The sequence below is a fragment of the Gossypium hirsutum genome, chromosome D02 (genome assembly GCF_007990345.1).
Source record: "Gossypium hirsutum isolate 1008001.06 chromosome D02, Gossypium_hirsutum_v2.1, whole genome shotgun sequence".
Lineage (NCBI taxonomy): Eukaryota > Viridiplantae > Streptophyta > Magnoliopsida > Malvales > Malvaceae > Gossypium > Gossypium hirsutum.
This window is the reverse complement of record NC_053438.1, coordinates 70,964,649-70,978,070: the sequence shown is the minus strand read 5'-3', so window position 1 is coordinate 70,978,070 and position 13,422 is coordinate 70,964,649. Positions and strand designations below refer to the sequence as shown.

Here is a 13,422-nt window from a genome sequence, read left to right as displayed (position 1 = left end):
TCTTAATTCTTGACAAGATTCATCATTATTATCAATTTGTTTCAATGGAATCTCATTCTCATTTGAAGAATGAATCAATTGTTGTGGTTGTAATTGTCTTGATATAGAATTAAATCTATTTTCATCAAAAATAGCATCTCTTGATTCAATAACCGTATTAATTGAAATTGAATCATTTGGTTCAATTACTATGAACCTATATGCCTTGCTATTATGTGCATAACCTATAAATATGCATTCAATTCCTCTTTCACCTAACTTTTTACGTTTAGGTGTTGGAACTTTTACAATAGCTCTACAACCCCAAACCTTTAAATAATTAAGGTTTGGTTTCCTTTTCTTCTATTGTTCATAGGGGTTATTTTAGTTTCCTTATTAGGAACTCTATTCAATATATGACAAGCTGTTAGAACAGCTTCTCCCCAAAAACCCTGTCCAAGACCTGAATATGATAACATTGAATTTACCATTTCAATCAAGACTCTATTTTTCCTTTCAGCTACACCATTTTGTTGTGGTGTGTAAGGGGCTGAAACTTGATGGACAATTCCAGTGAGTTCAAAATAACTTGGATTATAGTATTCTCCACCTCTATCCGATCTTAAGCACTTGATAAATGATTCACACTGAAGTTCAACTTCAGATTTATAAACTTTAAATTTATCAAGCGCTTCATCTTTTGAATGCAATAAATATACATAACAATATCTAGAACAATCATCAATAAAAGTAACAAAATATTTCTTTCCACCTAATGTAGGAGTATTATGCAAGTCACATAAATCACTATGTATCAAATCAAGCAATTTTGTTTTCCTTTTAACCTTAGGGAAAGGATTTCTTGTAATTTTAGTCAACATACAGGTATTGCATTTTTCAATATTATTATTAAAAACAGGAATTAAATCTAATTTATACATGTCATTCAATTTTCTATAATTCAAATGACCTAATCTATAATGCCACAAACAAAATGATTCAACCATATAAGCAGAAATAGTATTTTTATTCTTATTAATAATATTAAGTTTGAACATGCTTTCATACATATACCCTTTTCCCACAAAAATTCCTCCCTTAGACAAAATAAACTTATCTGCCTCAAAAACAAGTTTGAAACCAAACTTATTCAACAGACTTCCAGACACTAAATTTTTCCTAACTTCTGGTACATAATATACATCATTTAAGGTTAAAACCTTTCCAGAAGTGAATTGTAGTTCAACAGACCCTTTGCCTTTAATTGTTGCGGTGGAAGAATTTCCCATGTACAAGACATTGTCATTTTCACATTGTGTGAACTTTGTGAACATGCTTTTGTCTTTGCACACATGTTTGGTTACTCCGGTATCAATCCACCATGTATTATCATCTTGTGCCATATTAATTTCAGATATCATTGCAACGAACTTTTCGTTATTATCAGCCTTAGAAGATGATTTCTTCTTTAAAAATCGACATTCATTCTTGAAATGTCCCGGCTTTCCACAATGATAGCATGAGCCCTTTTGTTTCTTTTTGAACTTAGGTGCTCTATCAGCCTGATTGAACTTTCTTTTGAATGGTTTAGTAGTCTGTACTTCCTCCGTAACATGTACTTTGGCATTTTCAGAATTTAGGTTCTGATCTTGTTTTCGATACTCTTCTTCAATACGAAGATGATTTGCCAAAGCCTCAAGAGATATTTCCTCTTTCTTATGTTTTAGACTTCTTTTAAAGTCTTTCCAAGATGGAGGAAGTTTGTCTATTATAGAGGATACCACAATCATTTCATCCATTTTCATATCATATTGCTTAAATTGATTCAGCATCTTTTCAATATCACGAAATTGTTCCATAACAGAACGACCATCAACCATTTGATAATTATTGAAACGACTGACAAGAAATTTCTTACTTGTAACATCTTCGGTCATGTATCTTGCCTCCAATTTGTCCCATAATTCTTTAGCGGTGACGTCGTTTTGGTAGGTGTCGAACAAACCATCAGATAAACCATTCAATATGTGGCCCATGCACATGTAATCAGCATTGTCCCATTTTTGTCTTTCTCGGGTTGCAGCAATAGATTCGTTTTCATTCTCTTCAGGTCTTGGAGTATCCAAAACATAAGTAATCTTCAAAGTTGATAACAAAAAGTGCATCTTTTCTGCCATCGTCGAAAATTGCCACCATCAAAACGATCAAGTTTAACAAAGTTGGAAGCCAACTCCCTTAGTGTTCCACTTTCATGTGTTGTGGTAGTCATCATGAACTATAACCTTAAAATTGTTAGTACAAAACTCCGGTAAGGAAAAAACTCGAACACACGATCGGAACTCGAAAAAAAAAAAAGAAATAGGACAGGCTCCAAGGCGTGTATCAAGCCACTATCTTTAAGGTTATATTCGCCCCCACTTATCTTCAGTGTGCAAACGAGTTCCAAGCAAATTAACCTCGAGGATACAATGAAGCCAATGACTATTTGCGTTTTGCACTGACGAGAATAGTCCACTATGCACTGAGTAATGTATAACAAAAACTCAATTTCTACAAAAGAATTTCTGCAGCAATACTTTATAGAATAATCTAATAATATTAGAAAATGAAGGAAGAGAAGAAATAATATTAGAATTTGTTGATATGATTTCCAAATGAAATCTCATTCCTATTTATAGGAATTTTCATGTCTCTTCATAGAGACATCTTTCAATAGGTGTCTTTATGAATAAATAAATAATAATAATTATTCATTTAATTTTGTAACTATTCAAATAATATTTTTTGAATAGTTATAATTCTTTTTTAAAAAATCAAATGGTATAACTTTTGACCAATGACCAAAAGTTTTATCTTTTGATTAATTACACTCATTCATTTATAGTTATTGGGATACTATAAATATTTGAAAATATTCCAACAAACATTAGAAACATTACATAAATCTTGAAAGTAAACAACCAAAAAAAAGTTAACAATTATATATAATATATATTATTTATTTCTGTTAATTGATTAATTCAGATAATTACCCGATTTCGAACCGAATTAACAGATAATCAAAATTTCAAAAAATCATTAACTGACATCCGACCGAACTAAATTTGGCTACCGACTGATTAACAGAATTAGACGATTTGGTCGGTTAATTCGGTTTTAACCGAACTATGAACACCCCTTGTTAGAACAACTATTTTTAAGAAAATGAATAGTTTATATAACATAGCTTGGAAGTTGAAATAATTTGTGAACAATGTGAATTTTTTACAGTTAAATTGTATATGAAATCAACAATAACAAGGGGACCATAGGACATTCTAAAAAGAAATAAAATTTCAATTGAATGATGTGTTTCCAATTGTTACAGAAGCCACCATCTCTAATTTTCCACATAGGGAGACTTATTATCTGCTCCCCAAGGCAAAAAAGGATGGGAAAAGAAAGTGTTTACATGATGTTAGTGATATTTGCTTTACAAAATTGTATGGGTTGATTTGTGTTAATTCTCTCACAAATCAGTTCAAGCGAGAGGTAACATCGAGAAAGATGTCTTCCTTGCAGGGAATCGTGAGACCACCTGTAGGATGACTATATCCGAACACTTCTTGTGACATGCCTAGCAAATCTTGAAACAAAGGCTGGTTCAAGAACGATACCGGTATCACGAACCTCTTCTGATTTTCTCCAACATAAACCGCAAAGTAGCCTTTGGGAACTTTCTTAGAGCTAATGATATGAGGCAGGCGGATAGCCATTGTTGTTTTTGGTAGATGTGTGCTTCAAAGGGAAGAGTAGGAAGATCTTAGATAACTTGGAAAGCAAAATTGAGAATGTTGAAGCTAGGTGTTGGCAATGAACTTAATCTTACCTGAATATATAGATATAAGGGGCAGAGAGGAGATCATGTTCATCAATTATTAAGTGGGGGGTATGGAATGAGTGGTGAAGGTGCAATTGATGGGGTCTGATCAGTAATGAGAAAGACATGGGTTCGTGGGGAATCACATGGTGTTGTCTTCCAAAGGATTATAAAGAATTCCATGGTTAAGACTTGAAAGAATAACCGACCAAGGACCGACTACTTTACCGTTTATTTCAGGCTATTTTAGAGACATAATCTGTGAGACAATGACAGGAAACATATAACATGGGAGACCTTCACCTTCTATTACATTGGTGAGTAACTTGTAAGACCATTCATTACGAAGACCACCCGTAGTGTATCGTACATGCTACATCTAGTCCTCATCGGAACCCCAACCGGTTGCATTTTATACTGGTTGTTGTCTATGCCATGCTGCAATAAAATTGTTCCATGATAATATTAAGCCTTGACAGCTCATAAAATTTTCTGGTATGCGGTGCTATGTATATATATGGATACCCTTAAAGATGAATCTGTTTTTGATCCACATTTCTGACGTTGTTGAGTTCTCTTCATATATAAGTCTTTGGCAAAAAAGATTCCGATAAGGGGAGATAGAATGTCAAGTCAAAAGGAAATTAGATGTACTGTGTTGGAGAACAGGTAGCTTCATCAATTAAGTTCAAATCATTATTATTAATACTTTCGAAGTTCATACTTATATATATACAAATGGTATATATAATATAAAGCAATTACAGTCATGAACTTTGTTATGTAGATCAATCTCAGCTTATTAGGACAGAGAAAAACATGTAAAGTCTTTCAAATTATAGAGAAAATATATATTACTATGAAGTAATTTTGTACCATAGGAGATCGTGAAAAGAAAAGAAATTTCAAGTGAATTATGTGTTTGGAACTGTCATTCTCAATATTGGTTGATACAAGTTCCATTGACAACCATCTGTAATTTTCCACTTAGGGAGACTTATTGTTTGCTCCCTAAGGCAAAAAGGATGGGAAAAAAGTGTTTACATGGTATTAGTTATGTTTACTTTACACAATTGTATTGCCTGGTTTGTGTTAATCATCTCACAATTAATACAAGCGAGAGGTAACTTCGAGAAAGGTGTCTTCGTTGCAGGGAATCGTGAGACCGCCTGTAGGATGACTATATCCGAACTCTTCTTGTGACATGCCTAGCAAATCTTGAAACAAAGACTGGTTCAAGAACGACACTGGTATCACAAACCTCTTCTGGTTTTCTCCAACATAAACCACAAAGTAGCCTTTGGGAACTTTCTTAGAGCTAGCGATACGAGGCAAGCGAATAGCCATTGTTGTTTTAGATAGATGTATGCTTTGAAAAAGGAAAGCAAAGGTAAAGTACTTTAGTATTTGAGGATGTGAAGATTAGTGTTGCAAATGAACATATTCTACTTTGTATATATAGATGAAAGGGGTAGAGAGAAATCATGTTCTACATGGCTTCATTAGAGGGGATCACATGGTGTTGTCGTGTAACTCATTATCAAGAATTCCATGGCAAAATACTTTGAAAAAATACTTTGCCTACCCCTTCTGGCAATAGAAACCGACCAAGGACCCCACTCAAATATGGAAGATCTGGACCAGTAAAATGCTTCTTCACAATAAAAGAGTTGTACCACTTCACCATTTATGTCAGTGCCTACTTTAGAGACATATAATCTGTCAGGCAATGACAGGAAGCATGTAACATGGGTGACCTTGACCTCCTCTTACATTCTGACTTCACCAAGCATGTTGATTTTTAGTAAGGTGTAGATCTGTAAGACAAACCCTTGTAAAGAGCACCTGAAGTGTGTCCTACAGGCTGCAACTAGTCCTCACCAGAACCCAATTGGTTGCATTTTATCCTTGTTCTTGTCTATGCCGTGCTGCAATCAAACAGTTCCATAGGGGTGAAGCCAAAACTTAGCTTGACAGCTCACAAAATTTCTGGTATGTGCTGCTATATATATATATATTTGGATAACCTTACAGATGAATCTGGTTTTGGTCAACTTGTTTGATGGCATGTTTGTTGAGTGTTGTCTGCATATTTTGACTATTCATTATTTATACATGACTTGGTAAAAAAAAAAAACCATGAAAGAAAGAAAGAAAAGAAAAGAAGGCCATTAAAATCTGAGTTAATATTCAAAGTTTGATATTGGGTTAATTTCATTTTAGGTCATGTTATATTTTTCACAGTTATGTTCAAGTCCCTATTTCATTTAAATAACTTCATTTTAGTTTTCTTTTTTGTCACAAAGGTTATCCTCTTTCATTTACATCTTTACATTTAAGCAATTTTGTATGGTTTTTTATATGTATTTTATGTCTAATAAAAAAAAGTCATTTTATATGTTTTACCTTCAAAAAAAATTTTACTAAGTCATGTACTGTTAATTATTATATATAAAGACTAATTCCTACTTGAAATAGAAACAAAGCTATTAACTCTTTGGCTAAAAGATTGCAATAAGGGGATATAAGTTTTTTCATATACTTGGAGAATCATGCTATTTTGTACTCATGTTTGATTATGTGTTGGATGCATGTATTCTAAAGCAAACGAAGAGTCCGAATAACTTAGCATGTATATTAAAGTAAATTTAGAACAAGGTAGATCATTTATAGTTAAATTAATGATAGGAAATTCTGGAAGTAAATAAAATTCCAATTGAATGATGTGTTTTGAACTGTCATTTTCCATGCTGATTGATAGAAGTTACAGTAACAACCATCTGTAATTTTTCACTCAGGGAGACTTGTATTTGCTCCCCAAGGCAAAAAAGATGGAGAAAAAATGTTTACATGGTGTTAGACATTTTTGCTTTACAAAATTGTATAGGCAGATTTGTGTTGATTCTCTCACAATTGATTCAAGCGAGAGGTAACATCAAGAAAAATATCTTCATCGCAGGGAATTGTGAGGCCGCCGGTAGGATGACTATATCCGAACTCTTCTTCTGACTTGCCTAGCAAATCTTGAAATAAAGGCTGGCTCAAGAATGACACTGGTATCACAAACCTCTTCTGGTTTTCTCCAACATAAACTGCAAAGTAGCCCTTGGGAACTTTCTTAGAGCTTATGATACGAGGCGAGCGGATAGCCATTTTTGTTTACAATAGATGTATGCTTTGAAAAAGGAAGAAGTGGAGGATCTCAGATAACTTAGAAAGCAAGCTTGAGAATGTTGAAGGTAGGTGTTGGCAATGAACTTAATCTTACTTTTATATATAGATGTAAGGGGCAGAGAGGAAATAATGTTCATATTTTATTAAGGGGGGGATATGGAATGAGTGGTGAAGGTGCAATTGATGGGGTCTGATCGGTAATGAGAAAGACATGGGTTCATGGGGAATCACATGGTGTTGTCTTCCAAAGGATGATAAAGAATTCCATGGCTAAGACTTGAAAGGATAACCGACTAAGGACCGACTACTTTGCCGTTTATTTCAGGCTACATTTGAGACATTTAATCTGTCAGACAATGACAGGAAACATATAACATGGGTGACATTGACCTCTCCTATTACACTCATGTCTTCCTTTGGTGAGTAACTTGTAAGACAAGCCACTCTGAAGAACGCCTTAAGTGTGTGTACATGCTACAACTAGTCCTCACTGGAACCCCAACCGGTTGCATTTTATCCTGGTTGTTGTCTATGCCATGCTGCAATCAAATTGTTCCATGACAATATTAAGCGTTGACAACTAACCAAAATTTTCTGGTATGCGCTGCTATATATATATATGAATAACCTTACAGATGAATCTGTTTTTAATCCACATTTCTTAATTTTTGAGTTATCTACATATATAAGTTCAAGTCACTTTGTCTATATAGTTAAAAATTGATTTCTGGCTTTTGAAGAACAGTGAGACATAGGTATTAATTCTTTGTCAAATCTGCATTAAGAAAATTACTTTGAGATTTATGAAAGAAAATTTATCATTTAATAACCTTACTAAAATGCAAAAGAATACTTGTAGTCTATGTTACCAGGACCTGAGCTTGAGTATTGAATACGGGTGTTCTCGAATTTTCTAAGTTTTTTTTCTTATATTTGGAGGATTATATACTTTATATTCATGTTTGAATATGTGCCGGACACTTGTATTTTGAAGAAAATGAAGAGTCCAACTACAAATGATTTTATCTTGATGTTAGAGGCAAGCTTGAGACATGTAATGTGTTATACAATGACCAGAAGGAAGCATATATTATGGACTACCTTGACATTCTATGTTGACTTGACTAAGATAATGAATATAAAAAACAGCAAGATTTTATCTTTCTTTGTTGTTGAAACACAACTAAAAATTGGGGATAAGACACTTTTCTTCAAGGTTAAAATCTTTTATATATTTGGAGGATCCTACTCTCATACTTACAGCCAAATATGTGTTGGATATAGGTGTTAGAAGTTAGAACAGATGCTTTAAGAAAAATGAAGAGTCTATATAACTTAGCTTGTTGGTTGAAGTAAATTTTCAACACTGTAGATCATTTACAGTTAAAATAAATATGAAACTAACAATAACAGGAGAAACTCTGAAAAGAAATAAAATTTGAAATGAACAATGTGTTTTCAACTGTCATTTTTTATACTGATTGGTAGAAGTTACAGTAACAAGGCAAAAAAGGATGGGAAAAAAGGTATTTACATAGTGTTAGTGATGCTTGCTTTACAAAAATGTATGGGTTGATTTGTGTTAAATCTCTCACAAATCAGTTTAATCGAGAGGTGACATCGAGAAAGATATCTTTGTTGCAGGGAATTGTGAGACCGCCAGTAGTATGACTATATCCGAACTCTTGTTCTGACTGCAAAGCAAATCTTGAAATAAAGGCTGGTTCAAGAATGACACTGGTATCACGAACCTCTTCTGGTTTTCTCCAACGTAAACTGCAAAGTAGCCCTTGGGAACTTTCTTAGAGCTAATGATACGAGGCAGGCGGATAGCCATTGTTGTTTTTGATAGATATATGCTTCTAAAAAGGAAGAATAGGAAGATCTCAGAGAACTTGGAAACTTCTTTACTTGAGAATGTGAAGATAGGTGTTGCCACTGAACATATTCTTCTTTGTATATATAGATGAAAGGGGTAGACAGAAAAATCATGTTCCTGTGTTGAGTGGGGATGTTCAATGAGTAGTGAAGGGGAGATTTCTGGGGTCTGATAACTTATAAGAAAGACATGACTTCGTTTGGGGAGGATCACATGGTGCTGTCTTGTAACTCATTATCAAGAATTCCATGGGAAAGGCATTGAAAAATTAGTTTGCCTATCCCTTATGGCAATAGAAACCGACCAAGGACCGGTCAAATGAAAGATCTGGACCAGTAAAATTCTTCTGTACAATAGAAGAGTTGTACCACTTCACCATTTATGTCAGTGCCTACTTTAGAGACATATAATCTATCAGACAATGACAGGAAACATGTAACATGGGTGACCTTGACCAAGCATGTTGATTTTATTAAGGTATGGATCTTGTAAGACAAACCCTTGTGAAGAGCACCTTAAGTGTGTCCTACAGGTTGCAAGTGGTCCTCATCAGAACCCAACTAGTTGCATTTTATCCTTGTTTTGTCTTGCCGTGCCGCAATCAAATAGTTCTGTGGAGGCGAAGACAATATTCAGCTTGACAGCTCACTCAATTTCTGGTATGTGTTGCTATATATGGATGACCTTGCAGATGAATCTGTTTTTAGTCCACTTGTTTGATGGCATGTTTGTTAAGTGTTCTCTTACTTTTTTGACTATTCATTATTATATAAAAAGACTAATTCCTACTTGAAAAAAGAACGAAGCTTTAACTCTTTGGCAAAAAGATTGCAATAAGGGGATATAAGACTATTCATTATTATAGTCTATGTTACTCGGACTTGTGCTTGAATGTTGAATACATTTTCTAAGTTTTTTCATATATTTGGAGAATCATGCTATTTTGTACTCATGTTTGAATATGTGTTGGATGCATGTATTCTAATGAAAATGAAGAGTCCGAATAACAACAAGGTAGATCATTTACAGTTAATTTAAAGATAGGAAATTCTGGAAGTAAATAAAATTCCAATTGAATGATGTGTTTTGAACTGTCATTTTCCATACTGAGTGATAGAAGTTACAGCAATCACCACCTCTAGTTTTTCACTTAGGGAGACTTGTATCTGCTCCCCAAGGCAAAAAGGATGGAGGAAAAAATGTTTACATGGTGTTAGTGATTTTTGCTTTACAAAATTGTGTAGGCGGATTTATGTTGAATCTCTCACAATCAATTCAAACGAGAGGTAACATCGAGAAAAATGTCTTCGTTGCAGGGAATTGTGAGACCGCCTGTAGGATGACTATATCCAAACTCTTCTTGTGACATGCCAAGCAAATCTTGAAATAAAGGCCGGCTCAAGAACGACACTGGTATCATGAACCTCTTCTGGTTTTCTCCAACATAAACTGCAAAGTAGCCCTTGGGAACTTTCTTAGAACTAACGATACGAGGCAAGCGAATAGCCATGGTTGTTTTTCGATGGAGTATGCTTCAAAAGTGTTGAAGAGGAAGATCTCAGAGAACTATAGTACTTTGAGGATGTGAAATATGTGTTGCATATGAACATAATCATACTTGTATATATAGATGTAAGGGGGCCAAAGGGAATGAGTGGTGAAGGGACATATTGCTGGGGTCTGATCGGTAATGAGAAAGACATAGGTTCATGGTGAACCACATGGTGTTGTCTTCCAAAGGACTATCAAGAATTCATTGGTAAATCACATGGTCGGATCAATCATGTGTTAACTTCAATGAGTAACTTGTAAGACAAACCCTTGTGAAGAACACCTGAAGTGTGTCCTCTAGGCTGCAACTAGTCCTCATCAGAACCCAACTTGTTGCATTTTATCCTTGTTGTCTATGCTGTGCTGCAATCAAATTGTACCATGGGGGAGAAAGACAATATTAAGCCTGACAGATGAATATGTTTTTAATCCACATTAATGATGGCATGTTTGTGGAGTTCTCTGCATATATTGACCATTTATTAGTAACAGTAAAAGCTTAGCAGTTTAGCTAAATGATTGGGATAAGGGGAGATACGACTGGTCAAATGGGAACTTGATAGCGAAAGTGATGATGATGGTTGCCTTACATTCCACTTGCTGACATCTATATATTAAGTAGTCATTGTTGGCAAAAAAACAGAATAAAAGTGGGTGGTGAATTTTACTTTGAATTTCCTTTACAGGAACAATGGAGACACAATTATACAGAAATTTGAATTATGTTAGATTATATATGTACAATTATATATATATTTGTTGGTGTTAAGAACAAAAAGCAAGCAAGATCAGCTGAAATTTGAGCAACAAGGCTCGAGACTTGCAGAAGAAACAAACAGAATTCAAGACAAAATTAAGCTTCTAAGAATTGAAAAAATGAAAGCTAAAAGAGAGAGTATTGAATGAACAACACTTGAATGAATTTTCATTAAGATTGAACAATGGCTTAAAGCCAATATAAATACAGACATGAGCTGGTAAGCATAAACAAATCAGCACCTAAAACACTACCTAACTTCACTAATTACATTGTATCTTACAAAACCTTACTTGCACACGTAGACAAGTTGATTTTTCATCTTATCAGCACCTAAACATCAAGTACAACTTGTTTTTATTTTCAACTAAGTTACAAAATATCAATTCAAAAGTAACAAAACAAAACAGTAGCTCGATCTTCTGCTGCAACTTCACTGGCTCGAGCTGTTTCTGGTGCAACTAGGCAGCATGCTGGCCAACTTCAACACTCCTTCTTGGCTTGCATGCTGCAAACTCCCAAACTCATTCTCAAGTGCTCAAACTTTGATACACTAAGGGGCTTAGTCAAAATGTCAGCAAGTTGATCCTCTGAATTACAATGAATCAGTTTCACTTCCTGTGCTTGCTCCATTTCTCTGACAACATGAAGCTTAATGTTGAAGTGTTTTGTCCTTCCATGAAAAACTGGATTCTTTGCAATTGCAACAGCAGACTGGTTGTCACAAAAGATCTCTGTTGCTTCCCTTTGGTGTACATTCAAATCTGCCATGATTTTCTTAGCCAAATGGCTTGGTTGACAGCACTTGCTGCGGCTACATACTTAGCTTCAGCAGTAGATTGTGCAACTACTGTTTGCTTCTTCGAGCTCCAACAAAAAATTGTTGAACCAAGGGTAAACAGATACCCTGAGGTGCTTTTCATGTCATCTATGGACCCAACGCAGTCACTATCAGCATATCCAACCAATTTCAAGCTTTTAGCTTTACTATACAGCATTCCATAACTCAGGGTACCCTTGATATACCTGAGCACCCTTTTTGAAGTTTGAAAATGCTTCTCATTGCAACAGTGCATAAACCTTGAGAGTAAACTTACAACAAACATAATGTCTGGCCTAGTGGCAATCAAAAACAGCAAACAAGCAACTAAGCTCCTATAAACTGATTCACTAATCTGCTCAAAATTGCCTTGGCTCGATAGTTTTTCTCCCATGGCAACTGGAGTGCTTGTTGCCTTGTTGTTCTGCATGGAAAATTTGGTCAGAATTTTGGAAGCAAAAGCTTACTGACTTAGGAATATTCTATTTTGTGTTTGTGTCACCTCCATGCCAAGAAAATAAGTCATCATTCCTAGATCAGACATCTCAAACATCTGTTGCATCTTGACTTTGAAATCGATCAGTATTGCTTGGTCTCCTCCTGTCACCAACAAGTCATCAACATACAAGGATACAATGGGCTGAGTTTGCACCCCTTCCTTCTTAAAATACAATGTTGGCTCACTACTGCTCCTTTCAAATCCTAAACTGACCAAGTAGCTATTAATCCTGCTATACCAGGCCTTTGGTACATGCTTCAAGCCATACAAGGATTTCTTCAATCTGTAAACCATGTCTTTTTTACCAGCCACTTTGAAACTTTGAGGTTGTTCAACATAGATCTCTTCTTCAACAAATCCATTGAGGAAGGCTGACTTCACATCGAGCTGGTGAATTTTCCATTGTATTTGTGCTGCTAAGGCAACTAGCAACCTGATGGTGTCAACCCTGGCCACTGGTGCAAAGGTCTCTAGATAGTCTATGTCATACTTTTGGCTAAACCCCCTCACAACTAGCCTTGCTTTCAACTTGTTCAAACTTTCATCAGCATTATGTTTGACTCGATAGACCCATTTCACCCCAATGGACTTCCTGTTGGTTGGTCTTTCAACTAGTTCCCAAGTCTGATTCTTCTCAATCATACTGATTTCATCAGCCATTGCCTGTTTTCACCCTTGCTAAGCTTCAGCCTCTTCAAAACAGCTTGGTCCCACTATGGCTACTTGAGCTCTTTCATAAATCTCAGCCAAGGGTCTAGTGCCCCTGACTGGTTCATCATCAATGTCCATTTCAGGACCATTCTGATCAGGTTCAATCTGATCTGCTACAAGGTCTTCAGAAACTAATATGGTTCTTTCTTCTCCCAGTTCCACCTTGACATCTCATCAAATACCACATCTCTAC

At 35.2% G+C, this 13,422-nt stretch overlaps 1 protein-coding gene across 1 annotated transcript; it reads right to left on the bottom strand.

Moving 5' to 3' along the window:
- Nucleotides 1-6,564: 6,564 nt before the first annotated feature.
- On the bottom strand, nt 6,565-7,126 carry LOC121214863 (indole-3-acetic acid-induced protein ARG7). The gene has a single exon (XM_041089268.1). It carries the CDS (start codon nt 6,989-6,991, stop codon nt 6,746-6,748), a length of 246 nt encoding a protein of 81 aa, XP_040945202.1. The 5' UTR covers nt 6,992-7,126; the 3' UTR covers nt 6,565-6,745.
- Between the last annotated feature and the right edge of the window lie 6,296 nt (nt 7,127-13,422).